General features: G+C 41.1%; 1 protein-coding gene across 4 annotated transcripts in view; it reads right to left on the bottom strand.

Moving 5' to 3' along the window:
* kdm4b (lysine (K)-specific demethylase 4B) overlaps positions 1–27,063 on the bottom strand; it is a 66,409-nt gene that overhangs the window by 34,492 nt on the left and 4,854 nt on the right. For 2 of the 4 annotated variants that reach the window (XM_034213100.1, XM_034213101.1), the window contains exons 2-5: positions 23,144–23,553; positions 22,397–22,572; positions 21,501–21,615; positions 17,050–17,243 (exon numbers count right to left, since the gene is read on the bottom strand). In XM_034213100.1, coding sequence (XP_034068991.1) covers positions 17,050–17,243; positions 21,501–21,615; positions 22,397–22,572; positions 23,144–23,527 — 869 coding nt within the window. In that variant the 5' untranslated portion in view covers positions 23,528–23,553. Of the gene's footprint in view, positions 1–16,244; positions 16,469–17,049; positions 17,244–21,500; positions 21,616–22,396; positions 22,573–23,143; positions 23,554–27,063 lie in introns of those variants that run through there. The other 2 variants (XM_034213103.1, XM_034213102.1) reach the window with 2 other exon arrangements.

Genomic DNA, 27,063 nt, shown 5'->3' with positions numbered 1-27,063 from the left:
TGTCTTTACATCTGATCAAACATGTAAGGGGGTTTGTTTAATGCTTTGCATGAAAGACAGCACACTGCAATCATCTGATGAAGCAGAAGCTGGGAAGAAAAATAACTAAAAGGTTATCATTTATATAAGTTAAGTGTGGCCGAATTATACCAGGATTGGATGTTTGCAAAATAAGGAAACAGAAGAACAGGGTTATTTCCACTGAGTGTTCAGACTCAGATTTCCGTAACTGTGTGTGTGTAAATATCTATATGTTACACACCACCCATGCCTGTGCATCAAGAGGGCACATTCTGACCTGAGGAGGCTCCTGGCAGCAGATCTCATGCCCTCTCGAAGTTTTATTAAAATGTACAACAACATTGAACCCACAGTTACAACCCAAATAACACTACATGCAGATCTGCTGCTCTCCATCTCCCTCTAGGAGTAAAAACTGTCAAACCACCGTGGTTCAGAAATTCAGGTGTACCGAGGAGGTTGAGGACTGATGGATTCATAATAAACTGCCTTCCCGTGAAGTTGCAGCTTGGGTACACTTCAAAATATCTTTCATTTCTTTTTCGTCAGCCTTTCCCTACCTTCCCTTCACATGCTCTGAGGCAAATCTTTTATCTGACAGCAGAGCTGCCGGTGTGTGTTGGGGTAGGGGGGGTGATTTAGAGGGTTTCAGCAGTGAAAATAAAGAGGAAAAGAATGATGGAAGGATAAAGACAAGAAGAAAGTGATATACTGCTAAGGCTGACATCTTTTACACGCCTACCAGTGTGTGTGTGTGTGTGTGTGTGTGTGTGTGTGTGTGTGTGTGTGTGTGTGTGTGTGTGTGTGTGTGTGTGTGTGTGTGTGTGTGTGTAGTAGTATTAGTAGACGTTATGGTGGGGTCTGACTTTGATGGGAGCAGAGTTGCAGGGGGAATGGACTTAATTTCACAAACGGCTGCACTATGAGAGCAGAGAAGGAGTGTGTGTGTGTTTTAAGGGGGCATGCTCTGTTTAACAGCCTGTAATTACCCCACCGCACACAAGTGTAAAAGTGAAAATGATTCAATTTCAGTAAATTTAGGCTGAGAAGGCTTGGTAAGCACTGAGGGAGAGAAACGGAGAGAGAACAAAACCAGGCGAGAATGAAAAGAAAGGGAAGGGAAAAGCACAGAAATTGCCAAAAGAAAGGAAGTTCCAAAGCAAACAGTCAATATGCATAATGTTGACTAATGCAAACTGCAGACTTGTGATTGGGCAGATGTAAGCTTCAAAAGCTATGCAGTCAGTCGTGTGACATTTACACAAATAATGTATCCCAATAGTTTCAAAAATAAATGAATATAGATATTTCATGTTACTAAACACTACTTGGTTTGATTTATTTTTCGTTTGCTTCATAAAGGTTATAGCACACTTTGTCATGCTGTTCTGTGAAAAGAGGAGAGGCATCTGAATTAAGTATTATATTGAATTTATTTGGATTTTTATCAAGCGAATGTCTACAAAGGAAAAATTGGAAATCTGCAGTAGACAAGTCTGCAGGAGAGTTTTAAGCCTATGTAGGAGCCATTTTATGGGTGTTGTTGGTGTCTCAGTTTACCTTATTTATATGTATAGTGCAATATTATTTTTGAACACTTGGTGGAGGGGTTTAGCTGCACCGGGTGTATACAATGGGTCACAGGTGACAGGAAAGGACGAGGACACCGATTCAACCAGCCAGCAGATGCTCATACCCAGGGGCGGACTGGCAATTGGGAATACCGGGAGTTTCCCCGGTGGGCCTGTGCTGTGTGTGGGCCGGAGGGCCAAAAAATTAAATAAAAATCCTACCGGCCCACATTTGTAAGTGTTCCGGCCCAGCCCGGCCCAGCCCAGCCCAGCCCGGCCCAGTGGGCCACACCCCACTGGGCTGGGCCGTTTTGATAGGCTACCTTTGTTCTATCTATCAGTTTCAGGCCTGTAGCAGCTGTCACTGCATAGTGAACGATCAGGAATGGGTGACTGAGAGACCTAGCTGGCAGTTGCTTACAGATGGATAAACAAGCTCCAAAGCGTAAAGGCGTTTTTGTATAGTTTGTGTATACAGTATTGTAGCGAGCCCTGGGTTCAGAGGGAGGGGCTTGCATGGGGGGGGGGGGGGGGGGAACGTGGTTCAGGGGGAGTGGCTGTACCCGTAGGATAGAAAAGGGGGAAGTGACGTCTGACTCAGAGGTTGCGCGGCTGTGGAGAAGAACGTGTTGCCCACATTATGTTACTGAGTTTAGGCTAGTTAGCTAGCAGGTTTATTGTTTTGGGTGCAGTCACTTTTGCCTCCACTTGCTGTTCAAATAAATGTTGAAAGACAAAGTAAATCTGTTTACAGTTCTGTTTTATATGGGTGTTGAATAAGAAGAAGAAGAAGAAGAAAAAGAAGAAGAAGAAGAAGAAGAAGAAGAAGAATTGGGAGGGATGAAACCCTCTTTAATGGTCACACATGCAGAGCACACAGCACACACAGTGAAATGTGTTCTCTGCTTTTAACCCATCCTAGTACCAGGAGTCTAGTACTAGGAGCAGTGGGCAGCTATTGGAGAGCGCCCGGGGAGCAATGGGAGTGAGGGGGGAAGGGGGATGTTCGGTGCCTTGCTCAAGGGCACCACGGCAGGGCAGGAGGTTTAACTGGGACCTCTCCAAGTAGAAGTCCACACTCCAAATGTAGGTCTGGTCGGGGACTTGAACCGGCGACCCTACGGCTCACAGTCCAAGCCCCTACTGACTGCCATAGATTTAGTCCCTAATTTTGCTCTCAAAATTGACCAGATTGATGCATTTAACTTCAACATTTAAAAAAAAAAATCTTCTCGGAGGAGCTTGCCCCCGGACCCCCCTAGAGGAGGTGAGGTCCACCACCTGCCCACACCCCCTGTTAAAAATGGTATCACCCACATTGAGGATGCTTCCTACGCCCATGTTTTATTCCATGTGTCAAGTCAGGCAAATTGGGTCAAAATGTTATTGCATCAATGATCTGTTAACATTAAAATCACTAAATATATGCTGTAACTATTTTGCTCTAGGCAACTCAAGGGCTCAGGTAATGTGTTTACTATATGAATAATTGTCCAAAATAACATAAAATGCATAGGGTTTTTTGTTAAGTAACATACTTTCGTCGCCGGCCAGCCAATACATGCCGCGCATTAAGTGGGCCTGTCCAGCGCCATACAGGCCCTGTCTCAGGTCGACTATTTTCATTTCCTCGCTCCTCGCTCCTCGGTCTCACCGGAAGTTGATTTGTCGGCGCCATCTTGAGTACCGTCCCATGGCTCTTATTTCTGCCGGAGGACCGAGGATCGAGGATCGAGGAGCGATAATGGAGGAGCTATAATCGAGGAACCACCAGACCATCCTCCGATGAAATCCTCAGACACTCGCCCCGCCCCCTTACTTTGTATCGCTCACTGATTGGACGATGCAGTGCATGCACTGATCTGATGCTTCTTGACATGAGAGCAGTTTCCCAGCGGAGTGAAGAAAACACATGAACCTCACGAGAGTCACTCCTCAGTTTACTGTGTTTTGTTTCAATTCATGTATCATTTAGTTACAAATACGTGATATATCTGAACAACAAAGTGGTCAAAAATCATTTAATTCATTTATTGGAAACATTTTCATGATCACTTTTTTCATTCATTTATTGTAATTTCCATTCAGTCAGTCATTAAGTGCTATTAAAATGTTAATGTGCTACATATCCACACAAACAAACAAACAAAGTGTGCAATCCAATGAATGTTAATCTAACTGGGTTTTGATAGATAACATATCTCTTTTTCTTCTCTCAATTATTTTATTTCTATTGTGCACTCTAATCAATATTAATCAAATATTGTTCGTGTATACATTTTAAGAATGGCGTTTATCTTTTTTGAGAATGAGTTCTTATTTGATTTTATTTATTGGGGTCTACAACAGATGATACAAATGTTTGTGTCAGTAAATGTGTGGCGGGGGTGTTTGTGAAAATAACGGGGACAGAGCTGCTGTCAGACGAACAGCTGTGCGGCGTCATCACAAACGGACGTCGCTTCACGTGACGCTCCGGAGGAAAGGACGTCCCATTGCTCTTAAAACTAATGTCCCTGCTTCTCGTGGTTTCCTTGCGTCCCTCCATGCTTCCCTGGAGGGAGGGACTAAACACAGGGAAACGACGCAAATGAGGGAAGCAAGGATTTAATTTAACCGACCTGAGACGGGGCCACAGACTGAGAGTTACGTCATCTCCGTTCACTCCGACCACTTTTTTACAGCAATGGCGGATCGTGGAGCCTCTCAATCGTTCCCCGGAAGTTAGCGCCAAGGCTAGCAGAGCTATAGAGTTGCAGCATAATAGACCGTTCGTGACGGACTTTTAAAGGTAAGAAGAAGTTTAAAGATTTATATTGCGGATATTATCAGTACATCTGATTCAAATTAACATGTGTATTAAAGGATGTCAGTGGATTATCCCTAAATTAGTAGATTTAGGGAACGTTTACAGATAACAGATTAAGCTAGGATACCGAAGCAAGTTAGCAACACACGTTGAACAGCCTTTTAATTGTAAATTCCGTTCTCTTAATGTCCTTTCGTCCAACGTTGTTGAATTAGAGAAGAGGGGCTTCTAAACGGGATTGTATGCGGGGGTGGAGGGAGTTAAATATTAGATAAATATAACTTTGGTGCGTGTAAGAGTGAGTGTTTTTAGCAGAGCCATATTGTGTCCTTGTGATTATGACCGGTCTGTATAATGTTGCAGCTCAGCTGATTTTGGATTGATGGCAAAGGGAGAGGGACTTAAGTGAGAGTGAAAACACAAGGTAAGTTTAATACTACTGTTTTATATAAGTAAACCCCTTATCTCCCCAAGGCAATTTTCCATCCAATAGGTGTGCTATATAGGTGTGTATAACCCTTTCTCCTGTCTGTTACTCCCTCTTTCAGCACAAGAACCAGAGGGGGATTCAATGGAGCCTGAATACCTGCACTGAGACCCTCACCCTGCACCCTGAGTCTCAACTCTCAGTGTTTTTCAAGCCTTTCCCTGTTTTTTGTATTAAACAAAACATTAAGCTTTCCTAATGGTGTGGTTTTCGTTTTGTGAAAAAGTGCAAATGCAGTGTTTGTATATAATTACATCACATATTTGTTTGCTGTTGGTCGTGAAATTGCTCCTGCTGACTTGAGCCAGCCATTTTTTCCTCCACTCCGTGTCAGTGGGGAAGCCGTACATTCATACTCCTTTCTCGGAGCGATTGGAGCATCCCCAGGCAGCACAGCAAACCATGGTGGCGACTAGGAGGCAGCACCGCAAACCAGGACAACATGGAGGAAATGGCACAGACAAACTGCATGATATGCTATTCAATGTTTATTGAATTCCATGTATTTGCAATGGATGTTCCTAAACAACACATTTAACATCATCATGCTGCTGCTAGTCCTTTGATAGTCACCTGTCGGTCTCCTGTCCTTTCTGAAAGCCATAAAGATGACATTAGTCATTTAGATAACTTGTGTCCTCAATTACCATGGGATTACTGAAACTACCATGAAATTAATCTAATCTGAATTTTAAAGCATTACTTTAGATCCCCTCCCTCTAAATATATCAATACACATTAGAAAGTGATGCTCCTGACTACCATATAGGTTTAAGAAGATAATATTGGTTTTAAAGAATTCAAAGCTATAAATAAACAGCAACAGGCTCTTTAACCAAGGCACTGTTAGCCTAACATGTAAACTAGTTGTTCACACTAATCCTAATATTATCACTTAATATTAGCATATTTTATTTTTTAAAGCATATTGATGTAAATACATACACATATCGATTTGTTGTATAAATATTGCAAATCAAAACCTTTATTCACTAATAATTACCAAAAATCGTAGTTCTATCTCCTGTTATCAATGCATTCACATTGCCCGCCATGAACTTCCGGGGAACGATCCTCGTCTACATGAACCACGTGACGATAACCGTTTTTGGACTTCCGTTGTCGTAACTCTTCTATCTATATGGCGCTGGGCCTGTCTGTCAATTAATCCCCGGCCACTTTTTCCCCCCCAGTCCGCCCCTGCTCATACCCCAACCCTTTGACACAGTGTAGCCTACTCAAACCTTGGTATGTAAAGCAATAAACATCATTCTAAACTTCAGCAAAAGACCGGAACTTCATCTGTTTGTGTCTGCGTCAGGATCACTCTAAACCAGGGGTGCCCAACCAGTCGACCGGTCGATCGCGGGGAGATTCCCAGTCGATCTCGAGATGTGTCTAAAAATAGAACAACAATATTCTGTTTTATCGTTTATAATCTTCCTGTGCCAGAATAATGCACTTGAACGCATCAAAGCTTTGTGATTGACCGGCGTAACCCCATGTGTGGCTGGTGGGCAGTGGGGAGAGGCGAAGTCCCTCCCTTTCCGGTTGAGCTCCATGGGACCTTATTTCGGAAAAGTTATGTATTGAAGTCAATGGAGAGAGAAAGATTATCTTTCGATCCCGTTTGAAGTGTGCCACGAATTACACATATGATGTTTGTCAATTTAAAAGATAATTTTACAAGTCAAAAAAATAAAAATGTGTCGTAAAACTGTGAAGTAACACTTTTTTTGTGTGAAACCGCTCAATTAACTACATCTCCCGTCTCGCACCACACACCAAGACGGCCGTTACGTTGGCACATTTCACTTCTTTCTTTCAGAATGAGGCGGAAAGTATTAAAAGAGGTGAAAATCACTACAAGTCTGGGCATGTTGAGAGCTGTACATACACAAAGGGGAGTTAGTCGGGACCGGGATTCTGGGATTTGTAGTCTTTCTAGTTGAGTATTTTTCATAGTCTTATATTTCAACAGTTTTACGACAAACTGACTTTTTTTACATGGAAATTATTATTTAAGATTGACAAACATCATATGTGTAATTTGTGGCACAATTCAAACGGGATCAAAAGATAATCTTTCTCTCTCCATTGACTTCAATACAAACTTTTTCCGAAATAAGGTCCCATGAGTCCCACCGGAAAGGGAGGGACTTCGCCTCTCTCGCTGACGTTGTCCGTGTCAACCAGTCTATGGTGTCAACAGGAGTGACAGTCCGCACACACACAAGACCGCAATTATGGCAGAAGCAAAAAAGCCCAAAATATATAATTTTCACTCCGAGGGAGGATGATTATTTTTGTATCTATTCCAATTCAAAGTCCATCTGTCTCATCTGCAATGCGAGCGTGGCTTTATCGAAGAAGGGTAATTTAGGAGCGGCATTTCAAAACAGTGCTCAAACGCTACGAGACGGAATTCCCTCCTAATTCTGCCCTACGCTCCAAAAGGGGAGGGGCCTGAAAGGACAGCTAAATGCACAGCAGTCCATTTTCACCAGGGCCCAACAACAAGAGCAAGGCTGCTACCATAGCATCTTATCGTGTCAGTTACGTTCTTGCGAAACACATGAAGTCTTTCAAAGACGGCGAAGTTGTGAAAGAAGCATTCCTGGAGGCTGCCGATGGGCTTTTGGGGGGAGAGTAAAAATAACAGTAGCATTTCAAGGTTTTTGATATAATAAAAACTCATGTTAGATACCGTTATTAATCAGCTGTAAGTTTTAGTTTGTTTGAACTTATTCATTATAATTATTGTACAAAATGGTATAAGAATGCAAACTTAAATTGATTATAGTCTATTATCAATTCAGGTTAAGAAACTAGTGTTGCTTGCATCCTATTTTAAAAAAGGCATTTCTTTTTATATTCTACTAAAATGCAACAAAAAAAGGGTTTGATTCGGCATTGACAGCGTTTCAAAGGCATCACCCTCAGTCAAAACACAAAACTGGTTCATCACATGCATCATCTACATCCTCTGCTCTAATTAAAGCTCAGGCAGAAAGGGCTGCTTTAATCGAAAGGGCTGCAACACTGAACAATCAACATGAACTTGACATCCAAGGGAAACAATTGAAACAACAGTTGAAACGAAAGAAGGAACAATTGGATTTACGAGCTGGCAGCAGCAAATGCCAGGATAAATGTGCTCAGCATGGGATCAAGACACACCTCTAGAGCATCAGATGGGATGAGCTCTTACTTTAGAAACCCTACAGTAAGATTTAATCTACATGCAACTGAATTCTCACCTCATCAAACCCAAACCTCTATTGCAGGACAGAAGACTTTCAACCAACAACCTGATGTGTTCACACACAAGACCATGCCTGTTTCCAAGCACAACATTCCTGTTCAAGAGGACCTGACACAAAGGCCTTACCTGAAAGACATCAATATTCAATCAATTGACTCTGGCATTGACCTACTCATTGAGACAAATGCATCCAAGGTACTGGAACCTTGGAAGCTAGTCAACAGCCAGGGAGATTGACCATACACTGTAAGGACCCTACTGGGGTGGGTCATCGATGGTCCACTGAGAAGAAACAACATCAGGGATAAGAATGGCTGCCCTGCTGCTGCTGCTGCTGCTGTAAATCCAGTAGCTATTGTAAACAAAGAGGATGGCGATGTTGTAGCAGACGCCAAAGAAGATGGCGATGGTGTAGCAGACGCCGAAGGAGACAATGATGGGGATGTTGAAGGCAAAGCTGAGGCCCCCCAAGAAGAAGATGAGGGTCGGGATTCAGGTGGTTACTACGAAGATGAAGAGGCAGAAGGCGAGCCTTTTGAAAGCTAGCCGACTTCAGACTCCTGTCACAGCATGCCTGACTTCACAGCAGATGTCGAGTTACACAAATCCGACGCGGTGCCTGAGGAAGAAGCTAAGCCTGTGGCCGAGCCAGAGGAGAAAGTGGAGAACAAACCAGAAGTGGAAGTGAAGATGTCAGATGGACACTGCTGCCTAGACTTGCCATTCAGACAAGAAAATCCCAGCTTGCCCAACAACAAACACGTTACGGAGCAGCTAATCTGCGATTTTGCTGTTATGGTACCAGGGCACCGGCTGAATCCAAGTGACAGACCTGAAGAAGTGACTGACACATCAATGCAGGAGTCCTATAAGGAAAGGCTTGGAATTGGGTGAAAATATAACCCATAGGTTCTCGCAGCGCTGGACGGGATGGCAACACGACTGCTTTAAACTAAGAACTGCAAATCCTGATATGTCTACTCCAAGAGGCTGAGACATAAAGTACAGCAAAGACTGATGACCCTTAAAATAAGGGAGAAGAAAATAACTGAATAATCAATAATTAAATACCAACACATAGAACACACCATTTTTTATTTTTCATAGCTCCTTTATTATTTATTGGTAATTGTTTTTTTGTTTCATGCTAAAGCCAATTAGGGGCCGGTGTGTAGGAGCCATTTTATGGGTGTTGTTGGTGTCTCAGTTTACCTTATTTCTATGTATAGTGCAATATTATTTTTGAACACTTGGTGGCGGGTTTAGCTGCACCATAAAAGGGGTGACAGGAAAGGAAGAGCACACCGATTCCACCAGCCAGCAGATGCTCATACCCCAACCCTTTGACACAGTGTACTTAAACCTTGGTATGTAAAGCAATAAACATCCTTCTATACTGCAGCAAAAGACCGGAACTTCATCTGTTTGTGTCTGCGTCAGGATCACTCTAAACCTTCCTGTGAATTCATGGCAAAGGATATAGAACATTGGAACCGTTAAAATTGCCATTACAGCCTGTAATACAGAACTTTTGTCTCCCCTCTCTGGCACTGAGAATAATGACCTTTCCTATAAGGTGTGCCTGCAAGTGAGCTCACTGTATCCCTCATCTCCCTCCGGTAGCGCTCTCTTTCAAGTCCTCCCATGCAAATGAAGGGAAAGAAAAGGGCAAGCAATGGTTGTTTGCTTTCCTGTTTTTACTTTATTCCTTCCTCTGAAATTAGTGTTTTATTTTTTCATCTAGATCTTCCACTTCAGAAACTTTTTTGGACACTTCTTATGATGTCCTCTATAGCTTTTGTCATACGCCCAGCAGCTGTGATGTGGCTGTGAACTTGCACACGGAGTACACACACATACAACCACACATTTACAGTGAGATGGGAAAAGAGACAGACTTTAATGAGATGGCATCACAGAGAGGTAGAGCTGCAGGAGGCAGGAGGCAGAGAAAGTTGGAGGGGACACATACTGTCACGAAAAGGAAGACAGGTGAGAGAGCATACTGAGAAACGCACACACACACGCAGGTAATACTGGATTTCTGAATTCTCCAAGGCTCGGTTGGCTCTGCTCACCTGCAGTGCCATGGATGGAAACAATATGGCGGTAAATAATGGAAAATAAATCAAGGGGCAGAAAAGGAAAGAAAATATGCTTTCTGCAGGTACCAAGGACCTTCAGAGGTGAGTGACAGAAGCAGAAAGAAACATAGTAATGATGCACAGGATTGAAAGCAAGTGAGCGAAATAGCTCAGAGCTATACCCATACCCCCGTCGATACAGATGTTTTTTTCTTTCTGTGTATTCGTGTGTTGAGTTTACAATGAAACCTGAAATTTCACAACGCCTGTGAAAATCGGGTCAAGATATAATGGTTTTCTTTCGTGCAACATTTCTCAGACGTAGAGAAGAAATTGCAATTCGTAATGAAAGAGGAACATTTTCAAAACAATTCCTAAACACAACAGCTGGAAATAATAGAAGAAGAGTAGAATTGTTTGTACAAATATCTTAAAAGGTCAAACCCGATTTAAAAGCAGAAGAATGTCAAGTTCGATCAGGAGTGTGAGCACTTCACGGCAGCACAAACAACAATATAGTCCACAGCAGAGATTTAGTAGTATGTGAAGCGTGATGTTGCTAGAAAACAAGAATTCAAGAACACTGTAGATTTAGTTTTGAGGACTTTGTGATGTTTACTTTCCAAAAGAAACATCCCAACCTGTACTGACTGGACTGATTCCCTGAGACAAATGCGTCGAGGATGTACACTACGGAGAATGTGAAACAGCAGGGAAGGAGACCGAGGAAAAACCTGGGCTGCTGGGACAGAAGCTTCCTCTTGGTCTAGTGTGCTTTGATGATTACTTTTAAGTGTGTGTGTGTGTGTGTGTGTGTGTGTGTGTGTGCAACACGTTCTCACTCCCATCCCGTCACATATTGACGGACGGTCAGGGCCCCTCCCCGTCGCTATATGACGTACAGGGTACCCCTTGCCTGTCAGGCTTCTACGGGCAGGGCGTCCCATAGACCTTCATTGCGGACAGCGGACCCCTTGACCGTCAGGCTTCTACGGGCAGGGCGTCCCATAGACCTTCATAGACCACGTGATCAACAACAATGGCCGACCTTCGTGTTATTCTCGGTGGAAAAAAACTATTTTAAGGTTCATTTGGCCATTCAAATGCGTTTTGATGTCATTTTATGCGATTAATATGAGTTGTTATTTCTGATTATTTGTGCAGTACATGTACATGATGTTTAGTTTGCTAGTTATGACGAAGATTACTTCATGAATGTGTACACATTCATGGTTGCTAAGGTGGTTGCTATGGACGCTGCAACAGCTCCCAGACCACGTGATCAACAACAATGGCCGACCTTCGTGTTATTCTCGGTGGAAAAGGCCTATTTTAAGATTCATTTGGCCATTAAAATGCGTTTTGATGTCATTTTATGCGAGTAATGAGTTTTTATTTCTGATTATTTGTGCAGTACATGTACACATTCATGGTTGCTAACGTTTTTTTGGTGGAAATGTGTTTTTTCACAGCAAAGTCACCCTCTGTACTTGGACTTATTGGGAGGATCTAAAGGCAAGAACATCCCAAATATTCATTTAGGTCTTTATTTTAGACCTTTAGTGTTGCCGTCTGTGAGGAAAATAAACGGGGCTCAGAGCCTCGTATTTTTAAAATATTTTTTTCCTTCTAATTTGTTATTCTTCTCAAAATAACACACTGTTATTTACTCACCAATAACACACAATTATCCTTGCTTTTATTTATTGGTTTAATTCCATAATCTCGGGCTTTTTTGGCGTTCGCCAGGAACTGAATTTCAAAATAAAAATAACCGGAAACAGACGTAGGCCTATAAAGGGACATTTCGAGCATCATTGCGATTGTCAACATTTTTTAGTTTAGGATGGCCGAAGAAACTACACTACCCATAATCCCCAGCTATCGTTTAGGACTACAGTCCCCGTGATTAATCTTCAAGGTATGGGATTGGATGTTGGAGTGGCTGTGCGCCAAGGTTACGCCGAGCGTCAAACAGCTGTTTGAAATGGAACGAAACCACGCCAGACTATCCAAAACTGGGATCGAACGCCCCCCCCAGAACTATACACTACACCAGGGGTGCCCAACCAGTCGATCGCGATCGACCGGTCGATCGCGGGGAGATTCCCAGTCGATCGCGAGATGTGTCTAAAAATAGAACAACAATATTCTGTTTTATCGTTAATGTCCTGTAACATAATCTTCCTGTGCCAGAATAATGCACTTGAACGCATCAAAGCTTTGTGATTGGCCGGCGTGACCCCATGTGTCGGGGCGTGGCTGGTGAGCAGTGGGCAGTGTGCACTGCACTAGTTCGCTAACGTTGTCCGTGTCAACCATAGACGGTGTCAACACAGGAGTGACAGGCTGCACACACACAAGACCGCAATTATGGCAGAAGCAAAACATATATAATTCTCACTCTGAGTGGGAGGATGATTATTTTTGTATCTATTCCAATTCAAAGTCCATCTGTCTCATCTGCAATGCGAGCGTGGCTTTATCGAAGAAGGGTAATTTAGGAGCGGCATTTCAAAACAGTGCACAAACGCTACGAGACGGAATTCCCTCCTAATTCTGCCCTACGCTCCAAAAGGGGAGGGGCCTGAAAGGACAGCTAAATGCACAGCAGTCCATTTTCACCAGGGCCCAACAACAAGAGCAAGGCTGCTACCATAGCATCTTATCGTGTCAGTCACGTTCTTGTCAAACACATGAAGTCTTTCAAAGATGGCGAAGTTGTGAAAGAAGCAGTCCTGGAGGCTGCCGACACGCTTTTGGGGGACAGTAAAAAACGGTAGCATTTCAACAGGTTTTTGATATAATAAAAACTCAAGTTAGATACCGTTATTAATCAGCTGTAAGTTTTAGTTTGTTTGAACTTATTCATTATAATTATTGTACAACATGGTATAAGAATGCAAACATTAAGATCTGTTCTGTTTAAATTGATTAGTCTATTATCAATTCAGGTTAAGAAACTAGTGTTGCTTGGATCCTATTTTAAAGGCATTTCTTTTATAATCTACTAAAATGCAACAAAAAAAGGGTTTGATTCTATTAATTTTGTCTTTTTTATTGCACTTTGGCAGCAGATTCCTGTGTAGCTTCAGATCTGAGTTGTCTTATTAGTAAGCCTCATTTATACTTTTGTAGCAACACTATTTTTATATAATGGCAAATAAAGGGTTCAGCGTCTTTTCCTTTTTTCCTGTGTCATATGTGGCAGCACTTCAATGTTTCTTGAAAACATGACCCACTGTAGTGTGTGACGTGTGAATAAACTCCAACTCTGTATCAACAACACTTGTGTAACTTTAGTTAACTACTTGTGTGTGTGTAGATTAGAAAGAGGTAAGATAAAGGATCTGCAGTATTTTATGAAGTATTCATCGTAGAAAGGTCAGTTTTATACAAGTAGTGTGTATTTACCTGGTAGTAGGCTGTCAGTAATGGCTACGCCTCTCTATTTGGACTGGTAGATCTCGGCAGACTGGCAACTTTAAAAGTAGCTCTCGGTTCAAAAAAGGTTGGGCACCCCTGCACTACACTATTGTGTTTCGCAAAATGTTCTATGGGACGTCTCTACTGAACGTTTTCCCCACAATTAGAAGTTGCCAGTATTAAACACATTGGTGTTATCAAATGTAAAACATATAATTAATAAATGGGTGAAAATCGCTGTCCATAATGCGCAGCATTAATATATACCATTAATATATACCCACATGACAGCTCATTGATACTTTGTAATTCTACTCCACTACAATTCAGAGGTTAACCTGGTATTTTTACTCCACTACACTTATTTTTAGTTACTTTGCAGATTCTGATTAATGATGTGAAATATAAACAACCCTTAAATCAGACTTTAGTTACACCTGAGTAAAATTCAGGGAAGGTGATTGTCAAGTGCCAACAATCAGGAGAGATATTTGATAGTTGGTGCTTGAGAAGACTAAACATGTATCTGCAATTGACATGAATGGAAACGAGTAATAAAGTATATTCATTACTCGTTATTCTCTACTAATAGTTAATTAAAGACTGTATATTATGGCTATTTTGCACATCCCTTTCAAGATTTTCAAAGGTGTATTGACATATCATATACACAACTACGGTGTAGTTATGCAATCAACAGTTTATTACAAGACATCTATCAATATGTGTGTCCCTCCACCATTAAACTGTCATATTCTGCACATTTCTTATTCTATCTACATAAGAGTATAATCCATATGTATAATATCAGTTAAAATAAGTGCTTCAACATAGTTAACATTGCAGGAAAGCAATATATTAGACGTTTTGTATTTTGTCAGGCTTAATATTTATCTGTAGATAGATACCCCCAAAGTTTTTTTCTTATTTAAAAGAAGACCTTAATCTGTTATTTAATGTTTAAATAAAGGTTAATTTGTTTTTCTGTTTTGCACCTGCTCCTATTAATATATTTGTACATTCTGCACTAAACTGTTTTATTGTAGAGATCACTTATAGTATCTTCTTGATTTTTTATATTCTATATTTATACTTTTCCCCTATGAAAGTATGTACTCTTAATATTTTTTTAAACAAATAAAACACATAAAAACAATAATTCAATAACGCGCTTTAACCACTAGGCGGTGCACACAAGGTACACGCAGCCATAATAACTTTGTATTATTAGTGTTGGACACTTGTATGTACAACATCTGAAGATGTGTAGTTTTATTCATGCTTTCACATAATTTTACAGCATATTGCTATACTATTTCAGACTCAGTATTTACATTCTTACATTCAAAATGCAATCCAATTCAAATCAGTAATATCTTTAAAAACTACAAGTCCTCAGCTGTGCACCGTTATGGTGTAAATATAACCTATCTATGAATTATATCAAATGTAAAAGTCAGCTGAATTAGTGTTGATACTGCAAGGAGACGTATTGTGTGAAGAGAAATTGAAGATGTTGTTTAATTGTTGAAATATTTATGATCCACGTCAAGTATTCAGTTTCGGCGGCATTTTCTCAGTTTTTCCAAAGGTCTTCTCATCAGGGCTCTATAAATAAAGAACTACGGCAGATCTGTAATATACAATGCAGCCGAACCGTGTATTACAATGCCGTTATGTGATGACTTTCAAAGAGAAAAGCAAGAGCACTCGGAATTAAGTATTATTTTATTATTTTAAAATGTTTTCCGGATTTCATATAATATAAACACCAAATCCCAGCATGCATTGCGGCTAAAACATCCAATCAGCGTAGCTGAGGATCTTGGGTAATCGCTCGAAATGCCTACGTCTGTTTCCGATTATTTTTATTTTGAAATTCAGTTCCTGACGGACGCCAAAAAAGCCCGAGATTATGGAATTAAACCAATAAATAAAAGCAAGGATAGTTGTGTGTTATTGGTGAGTAAATAACAGTGTGTTATTTTGAAAAGAATAACAAATTAGAAGGAAAAAAACATTTTAAAAATACGAGTCTCTGAGCCCCATTTATTTTCCTCACAGACGGCAACACTAAAGGTCTAACATAAAGACCTAAATGAATATTTGGGATGTTCTTGCCTTTCTCCCAATAAGTCCAAGTACAGAGGGTGACTTTGCTGTGAAAAAACACATTTCCACCAAAAAAACGTCAGCAACCATGAATTCATGAAGTAATCTTCGTCATAACTAGCAAACTAAACATCATGTACATGTACTGCACAAATAATCAGAAATAACAACTCATATTAATCGCATAAAATGACATCAAAACGCATTTTAATGGCCAAATGAACCTTAAAATAGGCCTTTTCCACCGAGAATAACACGAAGGTCGGCCATTGTTGTTGATCACGTGGTCTATGAAGGTCTATGGGACGCCCTGCCCGTAGAAGCCTGACGGGCAAGGGGTCCGCTGTCCGCAATGAAGGTCTATGGGACGCCCTGCCCGTAGAAGCCTGACGGGCAAGGGGTACCCTGTACGTCATATAGCGACGGGGAGGGGCCCTGACCGTCCGTCAATATGTGACGGGATGGGAGTGAGAACGTGTGTGTGTGTGTGTGTGTGTGTGTGTGTGTGTGTGTGTGTGTGTGTGTGTGTGTGTGTATATGTGTGGGTGTGTGTGTGATCATGGCAGCCCTATCTCAACCAAACAGGCAGATTATGTTCCTGTCAGGCTTCACATGGACTTTAGATGGTGCCGTCAACCACCGTAGGACTTGAGATGCTATCAGAGAGGCAGCGTCTCTCAGCTGTTGGTATGCCTGCAGAGCAAGCAACATGTCAGCTGCCGTTTATCACACAGATTCTGATCCAACCAGTTTTATAACAGCAAAACATGTCAAAACTGTAACAAAGCCTGGCGCCGTGTTCCTTTACTTAAGGCAAGATAAATGACTAATAGCTAATAGTGTTTTTATCATATAAGTGAAAGTGATGTTAAAAAAATATTATAATCTGATTCCCTCAGCTGCTTTGTTATTATTCAAAGAAACTGAGTAAAAAAGAGACCAGCCCAGACCACAGCTGATGATGGTTGCAATGGTACGAGAGGCATTCATTCAATTTAGAACCTTATAAAGTGAGATAAAATCATGTTTTTTGCAGGGTCTCTTATGCAAAATGTACAGAATAAGAACCAATGGGTGATCACTGTTGGATTGGTCAAGCATAATCAGTTATTGAAAGTGATTAGAGAAAGTATATCAGAGCTTAGCCCAACAGTGGCTTTGTGTTTTTGATGTGCTGAAGCTTCCTATCAATGCATAGCTCTACTTCTGACAACTAAAGTTCAGCCTCTTTTGTCTGTATAGTTTAAGTGATACTAATAACAGAAATGACTGACCATGACTTTGACTGTCCAAAGTGCAGGTAGTTGATGCTGTAGAGGTCCATGTCCTCAGTGTGCCAGGCAAATGTGGTCTTCCACATCCCAAAGTACATGTAGGGAGTGTTGACCCCCTCGATGACGATGCCACACTCCTGCTCCACCATATCCAGCAGCGTGTTCAGACGGCCGATGTTCCACTCTTGAATGTCCTGAAGGTAGAAGAAAAGATTTGTTTGATTAGTATGGGCATAGATATGTCTCATAATTATTTAAATAATTTGTGTGTAAATATGTGATTTGTGAATGTAAAACACCATCCACAAATGCATTTAAAAGATTTGCAAACTCACAAATAAATTTGCAAGTTTAAAACGGATCTGCAAATACGCTAAATGTTTTCACAAATTAAAAAAAGATCTGTGAATATCTCTTCAACATTTACAACTTTCGATCAGGCATTTGTGAATCCATTTTGTATTTGTCGACCAAAAATGCGCTTACGGATCTCAAATCTCTGCTCGTGGATCTCACATTTCTGCTTGTGGATCGTCTTTTTACACACACGGAATTTTGAGACATATTTTCCGCCGGTCTCGGCTAAAATCTACTCGTGTCACTCGGTTATTTTCGGAAAACACGTGATGGCCTGCTGATGATAACATTTCCGCATGGTTTCAAAGTAAGAGCATGATGGTTTGTTTAATGCTCCGTTTTTTTTTTATTATAATGAACAGCGGAACGTTAGATGCATTCTTTATCACCATCATCATCATCATGTTATAGTGATAAAGTTAGTTTGTGTTAGTTTATTGGTTCAATATAGCATATATCGAGCACTTTCGTTGATGTTGAAGTACAGGCTATACGCCACTTTCGGGTCCCGGGGGGAGCAGCTGGCAGCGAAGCAGCCCAGATAAAACTCTTTCTTCATTGTTTGTTGTGTATTCAGTCAAGCGGGTCGAAGTTACAAAGCACTTCACATTTTATTAATCGGCCTAATTTTACCTTACCAGTGCAGTAATAAAGTAATCTGTAGAAAAGCACCGTATTTAGGTTAGCCTTCATAGTAAGGCTACATTAAATGTTATAATATTCATCGTGTCCTTTCTACTGTATATGCATATATTCCTGTCTCTTGCTTTCATATGTATTTAATGTTATTGTGTTTATACTTGTTTCCACACATTTCACAATTTGGGATGAATGAAGTATCTATATATGATATCCATCTATCTATCTGTCCGTCTATATCTGTCCGTCTATCTATATGTCTGTCTGTCTGTCTGCCTGCCTGCTTACCTACCTAATACAACTGGAATTAATAAATATGGAAATACAAAAGTACCCTGAAATAAATATTATATACATTAAAAAAAATATTAAATTAAATGGGGTTTCAATGTGTATAGTGTTATGCGTTTAAAAAAGACACACGTTGTCTTAAACTCGAGTACCTTACTTGAAATGCTCTTTCAGATCAAATACATACGCTAACTGCACAAATGCTTTGAACTTTAGACTGGTGCACCCATTATTGATGTCCCACAGGTCCCAACCGTTCATCAACGGTCCCAACCGTGCATCAACAAATAACCTCCCTCTGGCAAACGTATACTGCAACAAATGGGATTACATATCTTCGAACTACACATTGTACTACACAATAAGTAGTCTTCACAGAGTTTTTTGCAGGTTTACCTTTGGATTTGTTGTTTTGTAAGGAATGAGTAAACTAATTTGTCCTAACTTGTCATCATGGGTAACTTAAAACATGCATCGTTTGGGTTGTGTGGTAAAACGCACATATTCTGTGCCGTGTCCCAAATATCTGGTGCACATATACCAACCATAAACGTATTCGGTAAATTCGAAGTGATTATTTATAGAAATTCAATGTTGTGTTTATTTGCCATTGCTATGGTCAGGATACGTTTTTGTAAGTAATATTGGGATTTATTTAAACTAGGGCTGTCAAACGATTAACATTTTTAATCAGATTAATTACAGCTTAAAAATGAATTAATCATGATTAATCACCATTCGAACTATGTCCAAAATATGCCTTCAGGAAAGTCGACGGGGAGGGCTGGTGGAGTACTTCGTGTTTTAGCGCAGTTCTCCAGTGAAGGGGGGAGTCTCCCTCCGCAGCCGGTTGTCGTAGTTTTGGCACAATTCCGTTGTACAGACTGACGTTAACAGCAGCCCTGTCTGTGCACGCGGAGACCGACTCTGTGGTCCGGTGATCTAACCGCCTTCTGGAAAAGCTTCACAAGTACATCGGTACGCAAATGCGCTTTGTGACACAAGTGACGGTACGCATTTCAGATTACGCATATAACCTGCGTACCAGTTATGTGTTACCTGTACTACAGCAAAAGTATTCTCCGTCGGGACTTCCTGCAACAACACCACGCCGTTATCGTGATTCTGATTGGCCAGAAGACATTATCAAAGATGTTCTATTGAGAAGACGATCACTACGTGACAAAAGTTTTCAAAACCGTTTCTGGTCTTCGGTATTTCCAGACAAGTGGCTACTGAAATCAATCTTACTAACTGCTGTCTATGCAATTCTCGGCGCGAGTTGGTGGACTTTATTTTGCTTACTTTAACATCATTTTTCATGGTGGGGCTAAGCCATTTCTTGGTATGGGTGTAGCCTACCCCAGCCATACCCTGGCGCTGCCACTGGTGGGATGAATGGGGCGGGCCATTCTGCACATGCGTTAAATGCGTTAAATATTTTAATGCAATTAATTCAAAAAAATTAATTACCGCCGTTAACGCGATAATTTTGACAGCATTAATTGAAACATATGCATATGTTTCAATTGGTTTTTTCTTTTTACAGTTACAACATTGTAATTTTTGGAGGCATTGATGGCTTCTCCAGAAAGGTGTGTTACAATACTTAAAAATCCATAGACACACAGCACACACACACACACACACACACACACTTATATACATATAACCCTGACCTAAATACGGTGCTTTTCTACAGATTACTTTATTACTGCACTAGTAAGGTCAAATTAGGCCGATTAATAAGATGTGAAGTGCTTTGTAACTTTGACCCGCTTGACTGAATACACAAAAAACAATGAAGAAAGAGTTTTATCTGGGCTGCTTCGTTACCAGCTGCTCCCCCCGGGACCCGAAAGTGGCGTATAGCCTGTACTTCAACATCAATGCATGTGCTCGATATATGCTGTAATGAACCAATAAACTAACACAAACTAACTGTATCACTATAACATGATGATGATGATGATGATGGTGGTGGTGATAAAGAAGTCATCTAACGTTCCGCTGTTCATTAAAAAAACAGAGCATTAAACAAACCATCATGCTCTTACTTTGAAATCATGTGGAAATGTCATCATCAGCAGGCCATCACTTGGTTTCCGAAAATAACCGAGTGACACGAGTAGATTTTAGCCGAGACCGGCACATTCCGTGTGTGTAAAAAGACGATCCACAAGCAGAGATTTAAGATCTGCAAGCGCATTTTTGGTCGACAAATACAAAATGGATTCACAAATGCCTGATCGAAAGTTGTAAATGTTGAAGAGATATTCACAGATCTATTTTTTTATTTGTGAAAATATTTAGCGTATTTGCAGATCCGTTTTAAAACTTGCAAATGTATTTTTGAGTTTGCAAATCTTTTAAATGCATTTGTGGATGGTGTTTTACATTTACAAATCACATATTTACACACAAATTGTTTTTATGTTCACACAAATAATTATGAGACATATCTATGCCCATAGAAAGCCTCAACATCACACACACACACACACACACACACACACACACACACACACACACACACACACACACACACACACACCACACACACACACACACACACACCACACACACACACACACACACACACACACACACACCACACACACACACACACACACACACACACACACACACCACACACACACACACACACACACACACACACACACACACACACACACACACACACACACACACACACACACACACACACACACACACCACACACACACACACACACACACACACACACACACACACACACACACCACACACACACACACACACACACACACACACACACACACACACACACACACCACAGCCACATGATGGTGCTGTAGTCACACTAAAATGTAGCTACAGAATAACTAGTGTGTAATCTAGTGTTTAAATTGTTTTAATACATACAAGTCCTAAAAACCCAATCGCAAAAGCACCTGTCTGCCACAAGGACACAATGATACATTTAACAATTATTCAATGTATTTAAGATATAAATCCTATTTTATTGTTAATAAATGTTTTTATTTTCTTCATAAAATCACTGAGTACCAGACATATCTAATACTCCTGATCAAAGTATCTAGCAGGGTTGGCAAATCCACCCCAGCACTCACACACTTCTTGGGAACACACACAACCCTCACCTCATCATAGATGGAGCCACTGACATCGGCACCATAAATTGGCGACACAAATGTCAGGTTTTTCCAGTACTTCCTCTCCAGGTCATCAAAATCTTTGTGCCGGGGTGTGCAGTACCTGAAAAAGGAAACAGGAGACATGAGCAGCGAGTAGGGAGACAGAACTTCAACCAAACCTGCAATAATGTTGACAGGCATCCACCTTTATGAGCAGTCAGTTATTAATCACTGTTACTTTAAGGGGGGGCAAAGGACCCACATAAGGTCAATACATATTTATGATAATGACACTGTTCCTGCTGCAGAAATATCATTTCTTACAATATGTTTTTAACTTCTATACAGCAGAAATGTAAAAATAATGACAGTGTTCCTGTTTTTATATGCAACATATCATCATTATTATGATTATCTGTTCTTATTAGTAGTAGTTTACATGCCCATCCCTGTAATACAATCCTCAACAAAAATGTGGTTTAACTTGTATCTTTATTCAACTTAATTTAAGCATATAACAGCCACTAGAGGGCATATAAGGGTTGATACAGTGCCTATAAAAAGTACTTGGTAACATTTGGTATTTTTTTGTGGTTTTCTAAATGTAAATCGATTATATTTAAACACTGCTCGTTTTCCTTTACAGGAATCCAAACGAATCACCTTTGAGGAAAAAATCAGCTGCCCCTTAGTAAATGTATCCTCAAATGTTGACAAAACTCAGCAGAAAACAAACACTTTTGGTCTTGCTAGAGGAGTTTCAGGCCCATCATAGATCAATCGTTGATAGTGATGTTAGTTTTGTCATTAGTCTCAATCACTTCTCAACACATAGTTATGCTATTACTACAAATATAAAACAGTAACCACGTTTAAAAATGAGGCCTCTGCACCCGACTTACTTTTTGCTGTTGGCCAGCTTGCGGTACTCGCCCACGGTCATAGACTTCTTCTGGATGTTGTACTGGGTGAACAGACCCGACTGTCCGGTCACCACCTGCATGATGGGAGCTGGAATCACCATGGCCTCGATGGTGTCGTAGCACCTCCGCGGCTTCCAGCCCTCTGGGGGAATCACCTGTTGGAGGAAACAGATTGTTAGCTTTCATGATTCTATTCAGTAGGATGACATTCAAATTGAGTGTTTTTACAATGACCTGTTGCCACAAGCAGCTAGGTCTTAACCCACAGTCCATCCTAGTCTTATTGTAATTTATTTGGTACAATCTGGCAGGACATTCAATATGTTTTTCATTTAACTGAACTGAACAATTGATACTTCAATAACCAGATAATACCAATCTGTTCATTACTCCACTGAATATTTATTTGTGACAACATAAATGGCCAAATATTTGCTGATTTCAGTTCTCTCAAATAAAAAAACATACAAATTAAAGACAAAACATAATAGTTTGTTAGTTGTTAATCAACCAAGTTTTTCAAGACCCCACTATGTGCTTTTGTAGCTTGCGAAAGACATCAATACAAATATAAAATAAAAGCTTGGCTCTGAAAAATTGAGTAGGAATAGACACTAGATGATTATGTGATTAAATACGTAATGTTACCATCAGACCTTACAATCACAGAACTGTAGAAAGGACAACAATATGTGAGTGTAAGTGTGAGAGTGAACGTGTCCTCACCTTTGCCAGTCCAGCCCGGTGAGCCCCTTGACTCTCCATGTAGACGATGTATTTGGCAAAGTCTTTGAACTCCTCCACGGTGGGCCTGAAGGTCATGATCTTACAGCTTGGGTTCTTAGCGCTGTCCGGCAGCAGGGGGGCTGGGGGCAGCTCAGAGCCTGGCACAGGGCCGGGGGCCTTGTCTGGGATCATAGGCGGAGCCGGGATGTGATCTGGGGCAGCATCGGGTTCCGAGGTCAGCGCTGTGTCTGGGATTTCTGGTATTGCTGGCTCCTGGCTGGAAATCTGGTCCTGGGCTTCACTGGTGCCAAGGGCAGGGTGGGGGCCGGACAAGGGGGCAGGGTCAGGAGCCAGCACCGTGTCCATGGACATCTCGGTAGCCATAGGGTCTTTCAGGATTGCAGGTAAACCTGTAAGGGAGAGCATGGGAAATCAGTAAGGATGCACGATATTGGTTTTTTGAAACCGATAACTTCCTGCTTCTCAAGACCGATACCGATAAAAAAAATGTTTTACGCCACTAATTATTTTAATGCGATTAACATAGTAGTTTCAGAGAGCATCGAGTTTAAAATACCATCTACAAGCTGATGCTGACAGCCCCGCTCCTGCCGCCTGCTTGTGGCAGACCACACTTCCACGCTCACCGGCAGGCACCGACTGGCTATTGGGAGGACCGGGAGGGTGTGTGTATGTGTGGCCCGAGCGAGCGAGAGAGAGAGACCTTACGTGCATTGTTGTTGTTAGCATCTGGTGCTAGCTAGCTGCGCTAACGGATATAAGGAGCTGTTTAAATGAAAACAGAGGAGCGACATTTCGCCACAACTACGCCGAGCACTTGACTTTATGCAGGAAGCCAGACAGTGGGACATTGTACGAAAAGTCAGCACACTCAGCACGGATAGTGCGCAACATGATTGCAGCGTCCAGGCAGCTCCGGTTCGAGCATATGCCTTGAGTTGCACATAGCTCCAACGCCCATACCACCGACGACATGTTTGTTTACTGTCCTGGCTTCACGGCCGCACACCATTTACATCACAGCCAGGCATGAGTTAGGGAGCGCTGGATTTGTGAAGAACTCCCCTCTTCCTAAACCACTAATACCACAGTACTGGCCAAACGGGAGGAGCCGAGTGAAAAACAAGCGCCCCTCATCCCAATCCACCCACACCGCAGTATTTTTTTCTTTTTTTTTTTACCCAAAAAATATATTGTATCGGGGCTATTAATACTGGTATCGGGTTTATCGGGATGACGTCATAATTCCTAATATCGGACCGATAATTATCGTGCATCCCTAGAAATCAGGGAATATTAAAAAGGTAAACTATTATGCAAAATCCACTTTTTCATGCCAAAAGAGTTGCTCACTTTCTGTCCTGATCCATTTATATTAAAAACCTGTCTGAAAAAAAGATGATCAGATTTCGGCCACTGTATGATGTCATAACGTTTTCTTGGCTTCTGTAACCATTAGCCAATAACCAACCAAGGTGAAAATATCCTTAGTTTGTTGTAATGCATACCACGAAGGAGTTAATACATCACACACTGAGGGAACATCACTATATTGTAATTATTTATATAGGCTTTTTTGATCAAAAATGTTCGGGATCGGTCAGGGAGAAAATGTTTCAAAGGGGGTACATTACTGAAAAAAGTTTGAGAAGCACTGTACGAGAGCACCATTGTGTTCTTTTTAACCAAATATCTCTCAGAGGGGCGTGGGGAATGACACCTTATTTTCATCGAAAGCAGCACTTTTGAAACAGGGCTGGAACAGAGGGGTTTATGGGATGCTGCAATGCATGATCTGTTTGGTATTTGGAGCCAAACACTTCAGAGACATGTTTTGTATATATCTGAGACCTATAATATATTGATGAAAAACAGTATAATAAAGGGACCTATTAGTCTGAGCAGCCGCCAAAAATGGAGGACACATTAGTTTTCAGAAGGGGGTCAGAAATTGAAATAACATGACCATCAAATCAAATCAAGTTTTATTTATATAGCACATTTATAAACGATTTTTGGTCGAGCCAAAGTGCTGTACATATAATAAAAATAGCCATATGAGCAAGCATGATTTTTAAAGATATTGGCACATTGGCCAAAACGAGCATTAAGTCCTAGAGTAGCTGTCTAAATAAGCTGGTATGTTCCAAGTTTCTGTTTCACAGTTGACATCCATACTAATCAAAGTTTCACTAGTGTGTATAGAAACAAAATGCTTATCTTGACAAAGCTTGAAATTGTTTAATCATGTAATTTTCCTAGCAAAAAATACAAAACTTGACCTGGTTTAAATGGAAAAATGCTAAATGGACTGTACTTATATCAGAGCGCTTTACATAGTTTGAGTCATTCACCCATTCACACCTCATTCATGCAGAGCAGTACCACTTGCTCTAGGGGGGCTAACATTCACACACGTTGGCCATGAGGGAGAAACTCAGAGTTAAGTATTGCATTCACAAGCTGGGATCAAACCCACAACCTTCTGGTTAAAAGATTACCGCAATCCTTCGCAGCCACAGTTGCACAGTCGTTTAACTTTAAAATTGCAAGGTTTTGGAAAGGGTGAGTATCTATATAGCTTATAGGAAAGTGTCGCACAGCATCCCAGCGCATCATCGTAAAGCACTCCTGCTGCACGTGGGTTTTATTTATATAACAACAATATCATGACGACCCATCGCCACATGAAATGCATTGTATGCCAGACAAGCATCCCCCCCTGTGCTTTTAAAAGTGTAGACAGCTAGGGCTGTGCAATTAATCGTATTTTAATCGCGATTACGATTATGGCTTGCGACGATTAGGAAAACAGCATAATTGACAAAATACGATTATTTTGCTGGGTGCGCTTTCGCCCCTCCCTAAAAGCACACTCGGCCATGTGGGAGTGACATGTGTTGTGAGTGTTCAGCGCAAGCGAAGATCTCAGAACAAGAGCAGCAACTAGTTAAAAAGAAGGGTCGCGGGGAGATTCCCAGTCGATCGTGAGATGTGTCTAAAAATAGAACAACAATATTCTGTTTTATCGTTAATGTCCTGTAAGATAATGTTCCCGTGCCAGAATAATGCACTTGAACGCATCAAAGCTTTGTGATTGGCCGGTGTCAGTACCAGATATGTTCGGGCTACCAGATATGTTCAGGTGTATTTCCGTCGCATCCGTCATCCGTCATATACTCACCTCCCTCTGCTCCCAGCGCTCTGCTGCCACACACCGGCCGTCTGCGGAACTGCAGCCGGAGGAACTCGGGACAGCGGGACCCCATGTGTGGGGTGCTATGGTGGGGTCCCATGTACTTGTGCACATAAATAATGTTTCTAATTATTTACAATTAAAAAATATATATATTCTGCGTTACTTTAGCAAACACTTTTATAAGGCCACTAGATTAGATAATTACGAAATGTGTAGATAGAATACATATCTTTCAGGTTGTTATTTTGTCATTATGTTTAATGTTTTATTGACCTTTTAGTATTTGTATATAGTATCTGAACTTTGGAGAGGAGTTGGGAGACACACGACATCAAATCACATCTACAGATCAAGACGAAGCTATTGGAAGTACTCCTAGCGTGTGAAAATGTTTGTGAAAAACGTGTGCAAAGTCTCCGAAAACAGAGCAGTGGCTGTGATGCTAGCTTTGCGGCTAGCGGTTAGTTGTTATTGTTTGAAGTTGTTGCTATGGAAACAACATGACGGAGAAAAAATTAAAATCTTCTACATATAATAACGGACAAAGTAAAGAATGAAGTGTAGGCTATGCCTGTTTGAAGTTGTTGCTATGGAAACAATATGACGGAGAAAAAGCATAATCTTCTAACATATAATAACGGACAAAGTAAAGAATGAAGTGTCGGCTATGTTTAAATGTTCGGAATTTGACCGTGATGGC

Source organism: Gymnodraco acuticeps, unplaced genomic scaffold, assembly GCF_902827175.1.
Source record: "Gymnodraco acuticeps unplaced genomic scaffold, fGymAcu1.1, whole genome shotgun sequence".
NCBI lineage: Eukaryota > Metazoa > Chordata > Actinopteri > Perciformes > Bathydraconidae > Gymnodraco > Gymnodraco acuticeps.
This window is presented reverse-complemented; position numbering and strand designations above follow the sequence as displayed.